General features: G+C 34.2%; 1 protein-coding gene across 5 annotated transcripts in view; it reads right to left on the reverse strand.

The window, feature by feature from the left end:
• The window catches only part of RGS12 (regulator of G protein signaling 12), an 83,600-nt gene that overhangs the window by 10,626 nt on the left and 56,166 nt on the right, over window positions 1-16,808 (reverse strand). For 3 of the 5 annotated variants that reach the window (XM_056490211.1, XM_056490212.1, XM_056490215.1), the window contains 10 exons: window positions 16,071-16,250; window positions 14,682-14,835; window positions 13,388-13,464; window positions 11,508-11,708; window positions 10,626-10,699; window positions 8,352-8,478; window positions 7,332-7,428; window positions 5,760-5,827; window positions 5,084-5,237; window positions 1,877-2,494 (listed from right to left, as the gene is read on the reverse strand). In XM_056490211.1, coding sequence (XP_056346186.1) covers window positions 1,877-2,494; window positions 5,084-5,237; window positions 5,760-5,827; window positions 7,332-7,428; window positions 8,352-8,478; window positions 10,626-10,699; window positions 11,508-11,708; window positions 13,388-13,464; window positions 14,682-14,835; window positions 16,071-16,250 — 1,750 coding nt within the window. Of the gene's footprint in view, window positions 1-347; window positions 2,495-5,083; window positions 5,238-5,759; window positions 5,828-7,331; window positions 7,429-8,351; window positions 8,479-10,625; window positions 10,700-11,507; window positions 11,709-13,387; window positions 13,465-14,681; window positions 14,836-16,070; window positions 16,251-16,808 lie in introns of those variants that run through there. The other 2 variants (XM_056490213.1, XM_056490214.1) reach the window with 2 other exon arrangements.

Here is a 16,808-nt window from a genome sequence, read left to right on the forward strand (position 1 = left end):
GAAGGAAAGCAATGAATATAAAGTTTAGCCCAAGAACCCAAAGACAGAAGTTCTCCTTTCAGGAGTTCCTGTTATGACTAATTCAAAAGAAATCTCCTGTCTTATCTGGCTTCTGGAGCACATGCCAATGCTATGGATTTCACATGTGACCCAGCAGCATTTCAAGACAGCATTTGACCTTTGATGTCTAAATTATTAAAAAATCTAATGTTTGTCAACTTTGTCTCAATGGTAATTGCTAGTTCATATTTATTAATCTGTTTGTTAAAAGAAGATAATTTCAATCAGAATTCTTAATCCAGAACCGAAATTTTAAAATAATGAAGAAAATGAAAGCTTAAAACCAGTTTGCGTAACTAGAGCTAGAATTTATTACTCCTGAGAGAACAAGGATACAAAATACATGTGAAAACTACACAAAGATTTCTACAAAGTAAAAAGTAGAAAGTGGGAAAAGGGAAAGCTACAGCTCAGTGGTTACACAGAAACTTATGGCATGCATTAAAATATTGTAAATTCATGAAGTTTTTTTTAAGTGCAAATGGTTTTTTTTAACAGTTCTCACTGAAAAATATGCAAATTAATACCTATGTTGTACACTTGACATATTATCAGAAAGACACCAACACAAATCTATGCATATATACATCAATATGTCTGAAGTACATTTTGTGGTTCTGTTATTCATAGGCACTGGTTACAAGTCCGTCCAATACTCAGTTTCAGAAATTAAGTGGTAGAGCTTATAGAACATTTCTCAGATACTACTAATAAAGGAATTGGCTTTTAAAATACCAAGAGGATGAAATAATTTGCATTGCCATTTATAAGCATCCAACAACCAAAGAAGTATTTACAAATCATCAACCATATAGATAAAGAACAGTATCAAATACTCTGTGTAAAAAGATAAATAATTAAAATGTATATTCCCACATCACAAAGAAATGTGATCATACAAATATGGCACCATATGTTTGTGAAACATCAAAAATAAATGTAGCACATAGATACCTCTTCTTATATTTTACATTAAAATGCACAGTTCAATGACTGTAAAATGCCAATGTCACGACACCCATTGTCTTCAAATTCCTGTTTCTGGTAATAGCAATTATTATTAGAGTCCATGTTTATATAGAAATTCCATACTTCAGCCTTGGGCTAATATTGCTCTGCGATATTGCTAAACCATGAAACTTACATCCTAAAAAAGTTACATATTTTCTTTAAAATTATCTAATAGAAAGCTTCTTGATATGTGAATATTCTGGGAGAAAGTGTGATAGATGCAATCTATTTCTCTGTGTAGCAAAGTATGGGTTAAAAAAAATAACTTTTATTTTTAGTCACAAATATCAAATTTATTAGTGAAATATATTTAAAGTTGAGGCTTATCCATTTAGAATTTTAATCATCAACAATACCGCAATTTTCAACACATAATTAGGGTTTTTGTTAAAGTATTTAAACTTCCAAACCCTAATCATGTATCTCATTATGAGAAATGGATCAGAAAATCTGGAACACAACAGTGCTATGGAGCTCAAAATGCTGATACCCTGTTTTGTACTCTGAGGGTGAATGAGATAATTATAGCACGTGGATGCATTTCAAAGGTTTGTCTGCATGTGGCCAGTTTTGGTTACATTCCAAATCCAAACAAAAGTACATTGTAAAGGCAACCAGAAGTATTACAGTTAGAACAGACTAAGGCAATTAAAATCTTTCTTAATTCTTTTTTTTGGTTTAAAAAAAAAAAATAAATAAGGTGCAGAGAGAATTTTGTTGTTTTAATGGGTGCCAAATACTGATTAACAGTGCCAAAGAAAAGTAGTTTCACACAAAAGGAAAGACTATTAAAATCTAGAAATACCTGAATTGGATCTTTGATATCCAGATTTTTCCTGATTACCTGCAAAAGGAGTTGGGGGCGGATAGTTGGCTTCCGTGAGTTTACTGATGTCTGACGGTGGCGTTGGTGGTGGTGGTGGAAGCAAAGTGCTGTTAGGGCTACTGATATCTCCTTCAGCCACAAGAGTCAAGTCTGCCACATTCTCATCATCTACCATCTGAATGCCTTCAGCCTGCAACTCTCTCGACTGCCTTTTCCACACTGTGGCATTGTTCTCCTGCGCGTGCGGAATTGGAGACAACGGAGGACTAAAAGGAACACTGAAAGTCTTCTGGCTGTGGAGTGCTGCCAAAGCAGATTTATGTTTGCTTTCTGAGTAACCCATTTTCTTTACTGAATTTTCATTAAAGTTTTGCACGGGCTCCTGTTTTCCACTGGGTGATGTACATCCATCACTGCCATCACTTTTTGAAACTCGTTTGCTGAGGCCTTTAGGACCTGCGGGAGTAGATGAGGACGGTTCTGGTCCAGTGGGTGGTAAACGAAGAAAGTCAGGAAGAATAAGGTCTTCTTTCCTTAGCAGTCCACGTTGGTCATCTGCTCTGTTACTTTGTGCTTTGGATATGAGTTCAAAAAATTCTATTGGGGAAAAACCCAAAATTGACAAGTTTTTGTCAGAAAGTGCAATGCCATTAAAACGTACATTTTCAGCACATTTATTTTCCATGAAGATCTTCAATTCTTTCAATGCTGCCTTGAAATAAGATCCCATGTTAATTAGGAACTTTTTCAATTGCAGCAATGTTCACTAGCATCACTATAATTAAGACCATCAGCATTGCTATTGTAAGAGTTTTGCAGTTTAGAACAGCTGCAATCCACTGAGCCTTGAACACATCTTCTATTTTACGCAGTTAATAAATCTGTACACACACGCAGCATTTTTTAATTCTTTATACAAAACAAGGCTCTAGTCTTACAGACAATGGGTGCACGTTTTTGTATTCTGGATGGGTTTTACCCATCTTAACTCAAAAATAGCATGCCATTTGAACATTCAAAGATTCAGAATGTTGCAAACTTCCTCGTTATATTGAGCTTCTCTCAGAGTAATTATATTTTATCACAGCTTAAATTCGATTCATGGTGTAGTTTTAAACCAGGATGTTATCATCACAGGGTATGATCAGATAATTATTTAAGTAACCCCATTTTACTTGGAGCTACAATTAATCAGTAGCTTACAGGTAGTCAGTAAGGACATCCAAGGAACCATTATCAAAAGCAATGGGGCAGCTTTTTAAAGAGGCTTTAACACAATTAGAAGTGATTTTCTGATCATGTCCCTAATGATATCCAATGGTTTAATATGTTTATATATATAAATAATACTCATACTGGATGAACACTGTTCTAAAACGTTCAAAACTTGGCAACAAGAAACTTATCAATTGTAAGCTAAGAATTATACCACTCCTCAAAAAAGAAGCATTGCAACAATAAACAAACTCTTTGGTACAAAACATAGACATATAAAAATATGTAATTCTTAATATAGGGTCTCTGCATGTCCTATTTTTTCAAGAAGAAAGCACTTTAAATACAGAATATTAAAAGATGCTTTAAAAGGCCATCTCAAACAGATTAATTAAAATCAACAGTTCCAACCCAGCTTATAAATACTGTTTGAAGCAAAAGCCATATAGAAATAAAGCAATAGAACATTAGAATCAGTTTTAACGTAATATAACACAAAGTCATACACTTGCACTTGTATGACCTTATTCCTAAATTCTCTACTCATACTTGGCAGGCTTTGCAATGTATTAATAAAAACAACTTTTTAACATGCTTTTTTCAAATGCCATAAAATCTGAGTGTAGCCAAGATGGAAGCTTCAAAATGCTTCTTATTGCCAAAGTTTTGCAAAATGGCGGTAGGCATACTAAAACATGCAACATTTCTAAGATGTGTCATACAAAAATGCTTCTGAAATTTCAAAGTTCATAGAACAGTTGTTTGCTTTTGCATTAAAAAAAAAAACCAATCTACAACATTTGGTATGCATTTTCCAAACTTTGACAAATTTCACAAAACTCAAAATAAAATGTGAAAGCCTCGAATTCTGAAGTTTTCAAATTATGTTAATGTTTTACTCAGTCCTAGGAAAAAAAATGAAAGTATTAAAATGTGGAAAACAAGTTAACAAAAGAGTAAGCAACAGAAAATAATTTAAAATGCACTAATATTTTGTAGTGACACTTCTATTAAAAAACATCTATTTTGAAGTGGAAGTTTTAGCCATAGCATTTTTTTTCAGTTCTAGCGAGTGGACATTTATTCACAGATGAACATTCACAGGTAAACATTCATTTGCTGTATAAATGTGCATACCCAGGTTTTGGATATGCATATGGGGTGACTTCAGCAGTAAATTTTAGTCTGTGCGTCAAATACGTCCTTTGAGGTCTTCTGTCTACATGGGAAAATAGGGAGGAGCGTGTAGGGCTAACAGACAGGTAACCACTGCAGTTCATGTCCTAGGCCACAGGGTGTTACACCAAAATTTCTAGTGCTACATCATTTTTATTTCTCTTTTGCCTATGGACATCTTTCTATATGAAAGCAAATTCTCCTATGAGATTTTTCCCAGTGATATCACCAGAACTATTAAGATGCAACAAAGGTAAAAATAGGAAATGCAAGATTACCAATAACCTTTTGCTTGTTCCTACTTCTAAACACCTTTTCAGTGCAAGTTTTCCTGTTGCCCATCACGTCTCCTCCACAGACTGCACTGCCCTGGCTGTTACAGAGTTCAGCAGAAAACTTACAAAAATTCTTACCTGAGTACATTTGGGTCTACACTACTGTGCAGGGCCTGTCAAACACTTATATAGAGGTGAACAGAAAGCCAAGCTTTGACACAACTTACAAAGAATATCAAATGGGATGTTCAACTGCAGTTGGGTAACTAATTCCTTTTTATTTTACAGGAATTAGGTACCCCTCACTTTTGAAAATCCCACTGGGCACCTATATTGGTGTTTATATTTTGAAATTTTACCTTCAGCTTAAGAAAACTTGACAACTCAAACACACCAAACAAGAATATAATGGTCATGACTATGATTTTCACAACACAGTATTAAACACATGGTACCTACACAGACACACAATTTTTCTAAGACTACTTATGTTAATATGTAAGCTAGAAAGTTCACATACCCTCTGCTTCATCCAAATTTATTTTCTGACATTTTTTTTTCCCAATCTTTGCAATAGAGTCTTCTCTCTTTGACAGGCGGACTTCCCTAGCATTTTTTCCATTTTCGCCTTTCATTTTGATAGAATTAGACTTTCCTAGAGTTCTTCCCTCTCCCTGCATTAGAAGGAAAGTTAAGGTACTACTTACATTCAGGCTCTATCATTTTATACATAATATGGCCTAAAGGAATGAGGAAAATTATTTTGAGGAAAAAACATTTCGCTAACACCATGACAAATGTTTTAGTTTGGTCTTGATTACAGCAAAGAGCATTTGCCATAGCAGTTCCAAAATTGTAGAAATAAATATAATATTGCTTGCTCTGAAGAATTCACATGACAGAAAGGGCCTTTGAACTACAGAGTAGCTCAATCATTTTCAAACACAGATAAGCCAATGAGACACAAAACAACAAACACAACACAGTGAAAGAGTTAACTGATTCATCATGAAGATAAAGTTCTTCACAAAAAATGCTGTTGACAGTGGAAAAGTATCAGACAGATTACAGCTATATTCAATCTAGTTACATAATTTGGCCGATTCAAAACCATGTGTGAATGCAGCCTTTGATACAGAATTCTAGAAGGAAACAGAAGATGATCTAATGGAGAAAAATCGTTGCAGAAGACTTACAGTAGATCCTTGACTTCTTGAAGAAGATACAGTTGCAGTCTGTTTTACTAAAACGCCCCTTTGTTTCTCTGTAAACATTGAACATAAATATACTTCTGTAACTACAGATTCATAAATCCCAAAGAAGAAAGATTTAAGGGACAATGATCGACATAACAGATGTTTGCTTTAAAATTCCTCTAATATGTACTCAGAAAATAAAGAGTGAGCACAGTTGATAACCCTGATACTTTTCAATAAAAACCTACCAGAATCTCCCTCCCATCTTCAGATTTTCCTCACACTGCCATTACTTTTAAAGTTAAAAGATGCTGAAGTTTCACTTACATACTAAATTTTCAGTTGCTTTAGATCAAATAATAGTAATATTTTGGTAATTCAGTTTGCAATTCTCAAAATTACAATGTAAAAAAGAAAATCAGCAGAAAAGACCATTGAAAGGTCATGTTGAATCTTTTCCATCCTGTTTCATGCATCAATTATTTTGTAGACACTGCTGTATCTTCCTTGCCTTCTTCTAAGTAACCAAAAGGCTCCACCAAATTAAATCTGCCTACAGCAAATATAGGAACACAGAATCATAGCCCTCTTTCACTGGTACATTGCCACAGAACAAACCCACTGCCAGAATGATCCTCTGTGATTTAGGCTTTTACAGCTGCTGGCAGCTGTATTAGGATTAGGCTTTACTTGTAATCCTTAAACTAATTATCTATGACAGTATTTAGATTGAAAGCTTTTTTCAAAATAACAATCAGTTCTGTAGGTTAGAAAAATGACAAATCTGATTCTCCTCAATAAATACCTCCATCTTTATAATCCCTACTCTTCCTCAAAGAGGATCTCTGCTCTATTTAATTTAACCATACCTAATTTAGTTTTTCAAAATAAGTGTTCAATACCTCTAAAAAAGTCTCCTAATGAAACCAAACCTTTACTCTCAAGGCTGCTTACATGAATCTAGAGTGTTAAGTGTGCCAAAAGATTGTCAACTGTTTAGCTGATAAACTTTTATTTTGCCAATTATGTTGCCTCGGGTAATCATAAGTTTTATCCTTTTAGGTGTTATTTTCAGAAATCATCACTAGAAACTAAAGAAGTAGGCTCTGCCACTTTCTCATGCTTAAGAATATTATGATAGCAGCATATATAGCTGCTGTACAAACTGCATCTGTTTTCCTTACACAGAATGTTCCTTACTGAACAATTGCCAAATGCACAGAAGATATTTGGCACTTTATTTTCAGTATTATTACTGGGTGCTATGTTCCTAAGTCTGTGTGTGGATCTGTGGCTGAGTGCAAACAAAAGATTCAAACATTACTACTGAAAAATTTCTTACAGCAATAGTAAAAGTTCTTGCTATCACAGATTAAATTAATCTTCAATCTTCAGAAACTGCACTGTTTTTTAGCTAAAAAGAATACATGCCACATGTGATAGATCTAAATTTAATCACATTTAATCACATTTAATTTTACCTCACCTTCACATCAATAGGTAAAACTAACCATAGTCAGGGTTTAGAAAACTGACTTGGAACCATGAACAAAAGCTTTTATACAAACTTACCTCTACCCTTTGATGGTTCTTTTTCATCTAGAACAACCCGCTGACCATCCAGATTAGATATAGGGACACCAAGATCAAGTGGTTCCTGCTCACCACTCTAAAGTCGGATCACAGTTTGTATGTAATAGAGAAAAAGCTGTTTTCAGAACAAATTTATGCAGTCTGATATTTTTGAAAGAAAACAAGCAAAGCATTTTTATGCTTCAAAGTAGCTTCAGTATATCTTTCTACCATTCTAAAAAGGTTTATACCAGTGATGTAAAACTACCTTGATTTCAATGAGTGTAACCCTGGTCTACAAGAAGAATGATATTTCAGGAAAAAAAAACACATTGAGGAAAAAAAAGTTATCCAATTTGTAAGTGTGCTCAAATACTCCAGCACCATTAGTGTGTATGTTCAGCAAATCATGGTTTTTGAGGACATGTAAGATTTTTTTTTTAATTGATAGCATTTAATTAATTTTGTAATTACATTAAATGAAATTACCTTTATACCAACATGTTTTTCAGTTTTCTCAAAAACTTGGACTGGTTCAGCTAAAACTATTAGAAATACCACAAAATTAACTTTAAATTCCTAGGTATTCCAGCATAATAGAAAAGAGAACATGCTAGCCAAGAGTTCAGTTGCAGAGATGTTGAATTGGTCTGCTTTCACAAAAAATTTCTGCAAAGGGATTTGTGGCAATTTTCATGATTCCCAGGATAATGGAACAAAAGCTTTAATCCAAACAACTTTCTCTGGCTAATAATGGGACTTGAGCTCTGGAAGAAGCAAAGTTCAGGCTTGCTTATTTAGGATGTTGGATTTATTCTGAAGAGAATATAAAACAGACAAAGACTAAATATTTGAGTAACTACTATTACACATAATTTTTATACTACAATGTATTTTATCTCAAAATGTAGCTATAGATGTTTAAATGCCTAATTCTCAGGAGAAGAATCATTCCAGGGACTACCATATGATCTCCAGACAGAAAATATTGCTGCTTGAATTACATCAAAGAATACTTACTAGTCTTGCCACAAGTTCATTAAGATTTAGACCATATTTTGCAACAACAGGTCTTAAAACCTCTGTTACTGGTTTGGTGGGTTTTGCCTTCAGACCAACTGACCGATTGATAGGAACAAGATCCAGCCTGAAACACAGCAATTGTAACATTAAGTGGGAAATACTCCAGTAAATAAAGTGAACAGAAATATGTAAAATCCAATCTATGGCAAAGTTATACCAATTCACAGCTAGCAGCTACCTGGAACTGCAGTAACTAAACTGAAGTGACTTTATTTCTTTATTATTATTTATATTTAGCACAAATGAAAATTGTACTGTTTCATTTGTCAGAGCTCAGTGAAGGCCTGAGCCAGTCTATTTCAGACCAAGGAAAAGCATTCCACAGCACTTCCATATTTACAGGCAGATTACTCTGACCAGTTTGGTCCAGGAGTCCTTCCAAAGTGATTCCATGCCTGGACTATAGATTTGGATGCAAGAAGAATATTTCTTCTCAGTTCCACAAGATAGACTCACAACTTCTTATGCAATTACATGAGATGGATTTGGACAAGTATTTTAATACTTGACTAACACAATGGACTTCCAGATGATGCTACTTCTTCAGAGTTGGTTGCATCATATGATGAAATATTGGTGTAAGAGAAATTTATATATCAAACTGAAAAAGTAATTAACTTAGAGTTTACTGCTAAAGACAGCTCTCTTCAGAGCCTCGTTTATAATTTTGCATTATTAAAATAACAAAAGAATAATGAAATATAATTATTTTTTTTTACAAAATTAAACCTAAACAACTAATTCATTAGCATCTATTTCCCTGCACATAGCTGTGCCTAGCTCTGGTTTGGTTTTGGTTTTTTTAATGCTCTTCATCTGTGCCCTGAATCCTCCATAAGCCTCATTTGATTGTAATGGTACTATAGTACAAAATCAAGGACAAGCTTATTACTAACAAAACAATCAGAAGAAATGTACATCATCAGATATTACTATTACCTCTAATTTTGTCAGTAACAATTAAATATAACACTCATATTTAATCTCACAAAATTTACTTAAATACAAGATGTTTAGCCATGTTGACTTTTCCACAGGAAGCCAGGATAAATGAAACCTTGTCTTTCATATTTTCTTTGAATTCAACAGTTACTAAATTGAAATGATCCATTTTAATCATTAGCTGGCAATTGAAACAGAAGTGGCAAACATTGAGGTAACTAAGTAAGTCACACAGTGTTCCTCCTTTGTCTGAAAATATTCAAAATATTTTACTATATTTGCTTACATAGCATCTACCCAGAGAAGGGAATAACGTAGAACATTTCTAAATTTTAATTAACACACAAATAACATATGGTACTGCCTACTTAAAGTTCCTTTTTAACTTGGAGACTCAAAAAGCTCACACCTAATAAAAGACTGCTCAATCTCAATTTCAAAATTGAATATGCTATGCAGTATTTATTAACCTGAAGTACCTTTAAATAGAAACTAGCCCAGCTTCCTAAGGAAAAGTAATACAGAGTCAAAATAAGGAATGCCTGACAAAATAAACTTTATTCACTTCAAAAGTCCAGGTCAGTAATGTAATACATTTTACGCCAATACTTTTTCCTGAAATAATTATTTCAGGAATGAATCCAGACAAGCATTAGTCTGGATTCATTTTGGAAAAAAACCCACAAATGCTATTTTGAAAAAAACACACACTATCAAATATATTACATAAAACTACACATATCATGCATTATATTATATCCATACTAATAATTTTAAATTGACTTGTTTAAGATTTAGAGTTCATCAGATGAATGTTATTTATACAATTAGTCTTACTATAATTTTCCAGGTGGGCATATAATTACAGATACAACTGAATGGGAACATGCCATCAATAAATATTTAATTTTAAGACTAAGAGACTCACAGCTCAATTTCAATATCTTTCTTGCGCTACTCCAATCTATTAAGCATATCTCTCTCTCAACTGGAAGGTCCTTCTGGACCCACAGATCTGTCCAATGCTTTCACAGCTGCCTCAGTTTGAACATTTTGACATCATAATAATATCTAAATGTCCCTAAACTGGAACACAGTCATCAAAACCCCACTTGTATCCTAAGAGCAATCCAGAAAGCCCCTCCTCCAGCTGCAGAGCCCATTTCACTGCACAGGTAACTGGCAACATATCCTTTACTGCACTTACAAAAAGTAAAATGGCAAATGGGGTGGAAAAAGCCAGAGGAGGAGATGATTTTTGCCTCTTACCGAAATAAAGTGCGTTTTTCTAAGCGCAGGTCCCGAGACTCCAGGATACTGCTGTCCTGGTGCAACACCAGGGGCTACAGAGCACGTCAGGAGGAAAAGAAGAGAGAGCAAATGCATTTTAAACTATGTAAAAAAGAGCAACTGTGTTAAACTTTTTAAGGTAACTCAGAATATTATTAATACAGGTTTCACACATTCTAGTGACTGTTCCTTTACGACATGGAACATGATTAAAGCATGTTTTCTTCTGACTAGTGTGAAATGATGACCAATGACCAAAATCCAATTTCCACTGGAGTCAGCAGGTTTTCAGGAACTAGGTTTTTTAAAACAAACCTAGATTCTTCAACTTACATAAATTAAATAGAATAATGTATTAGAAAATACAGCCAGCTGTCTTTAAGACCTTTAAAAGAAAAAGCCCATAACTATGGACATTGATTTTTCTCATGTTAATCATCTAGATGGATCAAAAGCATGAATTAAAGAGAATAAATACTTCATGTCCACTGCTTCTCTTTGAAATGGAGATACTTCTGTTGGACTTCTGTTGCATCACACACATGCTCTGCACATCCACACAGACTGTTGTCTTGGAAATTTTCCTCAATATTAAAACCTGTACCTCATTTCTAGCATTAATGCATCTTATTCATCTTTGAACAACAATGTCACTATGTTTTTGGGTTTTGATGCAGTAGCATCTACTGCCAGACATTGTTTTCTTTGTGGATAATTCAATTCTCCTTCAATTAACCAGCACTGCCAATGTAAAGCTATGGGCAGAACCAGGAAATAAGTGTCAGTGTGGAGAGAACAGAATTCCTTATTTGTAAAATGGGGGTGGAAATGCTTCCAAAAAAGCCCAGGAACATGCAGTACCTTATCGCCTCCAACTAGAAACAGGTCCACTGCAGCTATGTTGATGCCATGTTTCTCACAGACCCCAGAGAGCACCTCTTTGATGGAGAACCCTGATTTCACAGCCATTTTGCTCGATGAGCCATCTGGAAGGTTTACACAGCAGTATTTGGGGGATTTGTCTTTATCTGGTACAAATGCAGGTAATCTTGAGGTTTCAGACTGGAAAGGAAAAAGAAAGGTCAGTGCCCAATGGGAAAATTAGGACTGGTATAAACTTTTAGAGTCTGCATAGATCAAACCAAGCCAAGAACCTACTTTCTACCACGCTTTAGAAATCCTTCCAAATTCCACAAATATCAAATAAATTGAAATCTTTGGGGGGTGGGGGGGTGGTGGGAAATTAGATAAAGATCACAGTACTGCATAAATCTAAATTTATTTCAAGAACAGATGAAGTTTTACACAGTGAGTGTTTAAAATGGCCACAAGACTTACTAAAGAACTGCTAAGTTTAAAGTATAAAAGTAAATAAAATCATATTAAGCATCCAAATAGTTAAATGTCTGTGCTCAATAATGTCCTCCTGATGTAAAAATTACCATTGGCACCCAGTGAATCACCATTTAAGTGAAGAGGAATGCCTTTAAACACCCAGGTTCCTCAATCTTTCCTTTTAGAATTTCCTCTTCTTTCAACATAATATGAGTTCTATGCACAAATACATCACAGAGAAATTAAAACTGTAAAATTATTTGCTTCATGACCATTAATTGTTTTTATTAAAGTGAATTAGAGTTAAAATGTTATGGGCTAGGCATTAACCTTTATTCTAGAGTAAGAATAGAATAGTAACACTACTACTAAGTATCATAAATATATTTAAAAATTTAACAAAAAGCTCACTTAAAAGGACACTAAAAATTATTGGTTTTGACAGCCTTTTAGGGTGCTCATCATGCTTTTTCTCTTTTCTTTAACTTGGTGCTTCTCATTCAAACCACAGTAACTTTCTGCCTTAAATCAGGTGGGAGTGGGAGAGAAATGAGGGGTTGTTGCTTTAGGGAGGCTTTGCATTTTCTATTTTTTAAGACAAGACTTTTCTGGAACAGAAATAAACATGATTTCACCATACTTGTTTCCCTGATCAATATTTTTAGCATAGATAAAATTACACAGTTACTAGTTAATGGTTAACTACACAGAAGCTAGTCAATTACAGGCATATCAAAAGCACAACAACACTTTAAAATTTACTTTTTTAAGATTCTTCCTCCATATCAATAGAGAAAAAATAAACTATTACAGCTGTGCTTTATTAATACTGTTTTAATTCCGCACACTGTGAGGTAGAACTTGATGGTTAGAAATCACAATGTCTTTACTTGTTAATTTCTTAGCACAGTGCTTGCAACAAACTTCTCAGCTTATTAGGACCAAGTCATAATTACAAGAACACCCAACTTCAAAAGAAAGAGAAAAGAAGCATAACAGATACTGGCCGAACAAAAATCAACCTAATGCAATTAATTGCATAGGCCAAGAAGAGGGAAAGCTTTAACTTGTGGTTGTTCAAATCAGATTCTCTCTTCCAGGTTTTGTTTAAAAATAAACTGTTTTTAAAGACCTACAGACTTTAAAAGGGAAACTCTATTCTGGTAGTTCGCTGGTGCCTGATGTGAACACAGACAAGATGCAAAGCATATCCAAGGACAGAATTAGAAGTAATATATCAATAAAACCTCCATTGCATTTCTAACACTCTAAAATTGCCAGCTGTATCATTTTAAAACCCTTCCCAAGGCATTACATCAAACAAGCTACATCACACTATTTAGAAAATCAGTAATTCACTGTTTAATCTGCTCCCCCAGAGGTTCATTAGTAAGAGGCACCATTACCAAGTCGAGACTAGCAGTGGATGACATGGAGCCTTGTGATTCCCGTCTGTATGACAATCCATTGGACTGAAAAGAATCTGTTTGTGCAAAGAATCAGCAATCAGTAAAGAGGTTATTTTATTATTTGTTATAATACAGAAAATCATTTCAAATATTATTGTTGGGTGACAAATTCTTTTTTTTCATTAAAAGCAAAGAAAATACCAGATCTTCATACTGTGCACAGAGTCATGGAAACCAAAGCAACTTCTGGTCAAGTGTTTCTGGGTTATGTAACCCCTGAATAAACCCACTTGTTTTTATATTTAAAAAGAAAAAAATAATATCTTTTTAAAAAATATTAATATAGTTAATTAGATTTAACAAGATTTCTTAGAAATTATTCTACCTCTTCAGATATTATCCAGGGAGATAAATACTTTTTAAAGTGCAAGTATGGTGTTAGAACACTCAAAATCTAAGACAATTACCAGCCATTTTCAGAAGGTTATGTCTACGATCTCAGCAAATGTCTCTGATGACTTTTCACATATGAATATATTAAGAACACTCAAATTATCCATATGATCAAAGATATCTTGTGGGTCTGGGCATTTATCAAAAGCAAGAACTACAGTATCAAATATGGACCAAATTCACTGGAATTTCTTCATTTTTAACTCAACAATATAATTTACTGCAAAACTTCTGTCTCCTCTAGAGGCCACATACAGGTGCTTTGATAAGGGAACTCGTCCTTGAACTCTCAAACACAATTAAGTAACAAAACAGCAGGTTACAAGGGCTTTCACACCTCAGACTCTCCTGTTTTTCAGTTTAGTCAGGGAAGGTGAAAACAGATGGTGAATGCTCAAAGTGAACATACCTGTGTGTTACTGATAAAAGAAAGAAAAGTAGGATAACACAGATGGAGGAATTTTTAAATAGCTGTAACTATAGCGCAATGTACTGTTATACTTATGTTTCTGAAAAGATTTGAAATTATCTTTCTATAAAAATAGTAGCTCTCTGCTTGAAAAAGCAATTACCAGCACACAGAAAGGCAGAATGTGCCAAAAAGTAGAAAAAAAAAGTCTTGTGGAAGTCAGTAAAAACAAATTTAAATATTGTCATATTTTCATCTTGTACATATTCTTCCACAAAACTGCAGCAATACTAGCCACACTATGGCCTTCTGACTTGACAGTCCTTTTCCTCTGTCACTCCAAAGACTACACTTAGGAACTAATCATGGTGAGATTAGTCACATCCACTGCTGAAACAACCTTGAACCAAAGTAGGGTGTGATACTCACCGTTTGGATAATCACCATTTTCTCTTCTCTTCTGTGATTTTCCCAAACTCTTACTTCTTGACCACGAGAAGAATGTTCCCCTTTTCTTCTTCTCAGTGTCCTCCTCTCCTGACTCTTCATTTAAAGATCTTCCTGACTTTGACTTACCACTTAGCTATCAGCAAAACACAATTAAATCACTGGTTGGATCACAGTTGTGAGTATATTTTATAAAATAAACCTTCCCACACTTCTTCCTAAAACAAGAGTGTGATGGCCAGGTTAGCTGCCTTCTTTACCCCACGCACAAGTCTCTGTGCCAGCATCCCTCTCAGAAGCAATCAAAAAAACCTCACCAGTGGCAACAAAAAGAAATACAGAGATGGAAATGTGCTACTTGGTAAGGAGTACAAAACAGTAACTGGAAACAAGCCATTGGAGAGCTTCAGCAAACATGAAAAAACCGTCCCCAGCTCAGTAATACCCAAGTTAATGTGGAAAAGGCCATTTGCCTTGCTTTTAAAACACTGAATTTCACTTGGTATTTTTCCTAGGCTAGGCTTTAACATGAACAGCTTTCAAAGACAATGACAAAGTACTGTTTAACATTTACAAGTATAATCAAGTATTTATTAGAGTTGAAGAATACAAATGTCAGAAATGTTTGATATTAAACTAAACTTGCTTTTAACAAGCTAGTGTTCTTGTTAGATTATTAGAATATTCCTTGAAATGCTATTTTTTAAAGGTTCCTAGTCATAAGAATACATAATGGCAGATGGGGTAATCTGTAGTGATTGACATGAAAAATGAAAAGTTATAATTTACCCATACAGTTATGTAATGCTATGGTGGTATTATCCACAAGAAGAAAAAATAAACCCTAAATAATGTCAAGGGATCAGTCAGTAAGACTAGTGGTCTAATTTTTAGGCAAGTGTACTTATTTAACACAGAATTATCTTAACTTAGTAGGAGTTAAGAAATTAAAAACTACCCTCTGCAAAAATGAGTTAGTTTAGGTTAAGCCTTCTCCAAAACTTCTGAAAAAATGTCTCCTCTCAGCAAAGCTTAAATTATGACATCTTAATTCCCATATTCAACCAAGAAAAGCTTCTGAACTGGTGCATTAACAAAATAAGCCTTACTTTTTATTTATACACATATAGTTAAATAATAATGAAGATTTAAAATTATACTCAGAAATTCAATATCTAGAAAACTGATTCAAAGGCAAGGATAAAAAAATAAGTATATTCCTGACTACATAAAAATTTTCCAATTGTATTTGCCAGCATCTCTAACTACACATTCTAATTTTATTTTATATATTATCTTTGGTTTTTCTAAAGAACTTGAGAAATATTATGCAAAACTATGGTTTTGAGATAACAGTAATGCAAAGGTCACCTTTTTTGGTGTTGATATGTTGGACTTCTCTGAACTGACGCTGTGTTTAGAGGTGGGGCTGCTGGGAACACGCTGAGGATCAGGAAGAGGACGTCCTTCCACTTCAGCTAAGATGCATTCTTGGTAAAGGGGGGATTTGAGAAAGCGAGTATAGCTATCAAACTTCATCAAGTTAAATATCTGAAATGAAACCACAGTGGATAATGGTTACATACATTCCAGTAACACATCAAGAAAATAAAGCTACTTTGCAACAGGAAACTCCCACAAAATTTAGGACACCATGTAAATAGCATAGGTATGACATTGTTTAGAGATGGCTAAATACACTGCACCCATTTCAAAGTGAAACATCTACTCCCTTACAAAAAAAAAAAGTTCAGAAAAAAAAGTTATGATTTTATGATCTAGAGCTGAGATGCTCTAGGGTCTTGACAACACCATCCTCTTTTACTGCATTGATGCTATTGTATGTGGAGCATGCAGCAAACTAGCCATTTAAAACGTTTTAAATTTTACTACACTAGCACTGTATGTGACAGGATTAAGTTATACAAATGTGTTTTAAGGTAGCCGTGAACAAGAAAAGTTTATGTTCTGAAACACAAATATGATAAAATCACAATATGCAATAATACACAGTAACACAAGATACACAAAGTTAATTGCTGATGAGAGGAGAAGCTAAGAGTTCTTTACACATACATAATGGTCACAGAATTATTCAGGCTGGAAAAG

This window comes from Oenanthe melanoleuca, chromosome 4, assembly GCF_029582105.1.
Source record: "Oenanthe melanoleuca isolate GR-GAL-2019-014 chromosome 4, OMel1.0, whole genome shotgun sequence".
Lineage (NCBI taxonomy): Eukaryota > Metazoa > Chordata > Aves > Passeriformes > Muscicapidae > Oenanthe > Oenanthe melanoleuca.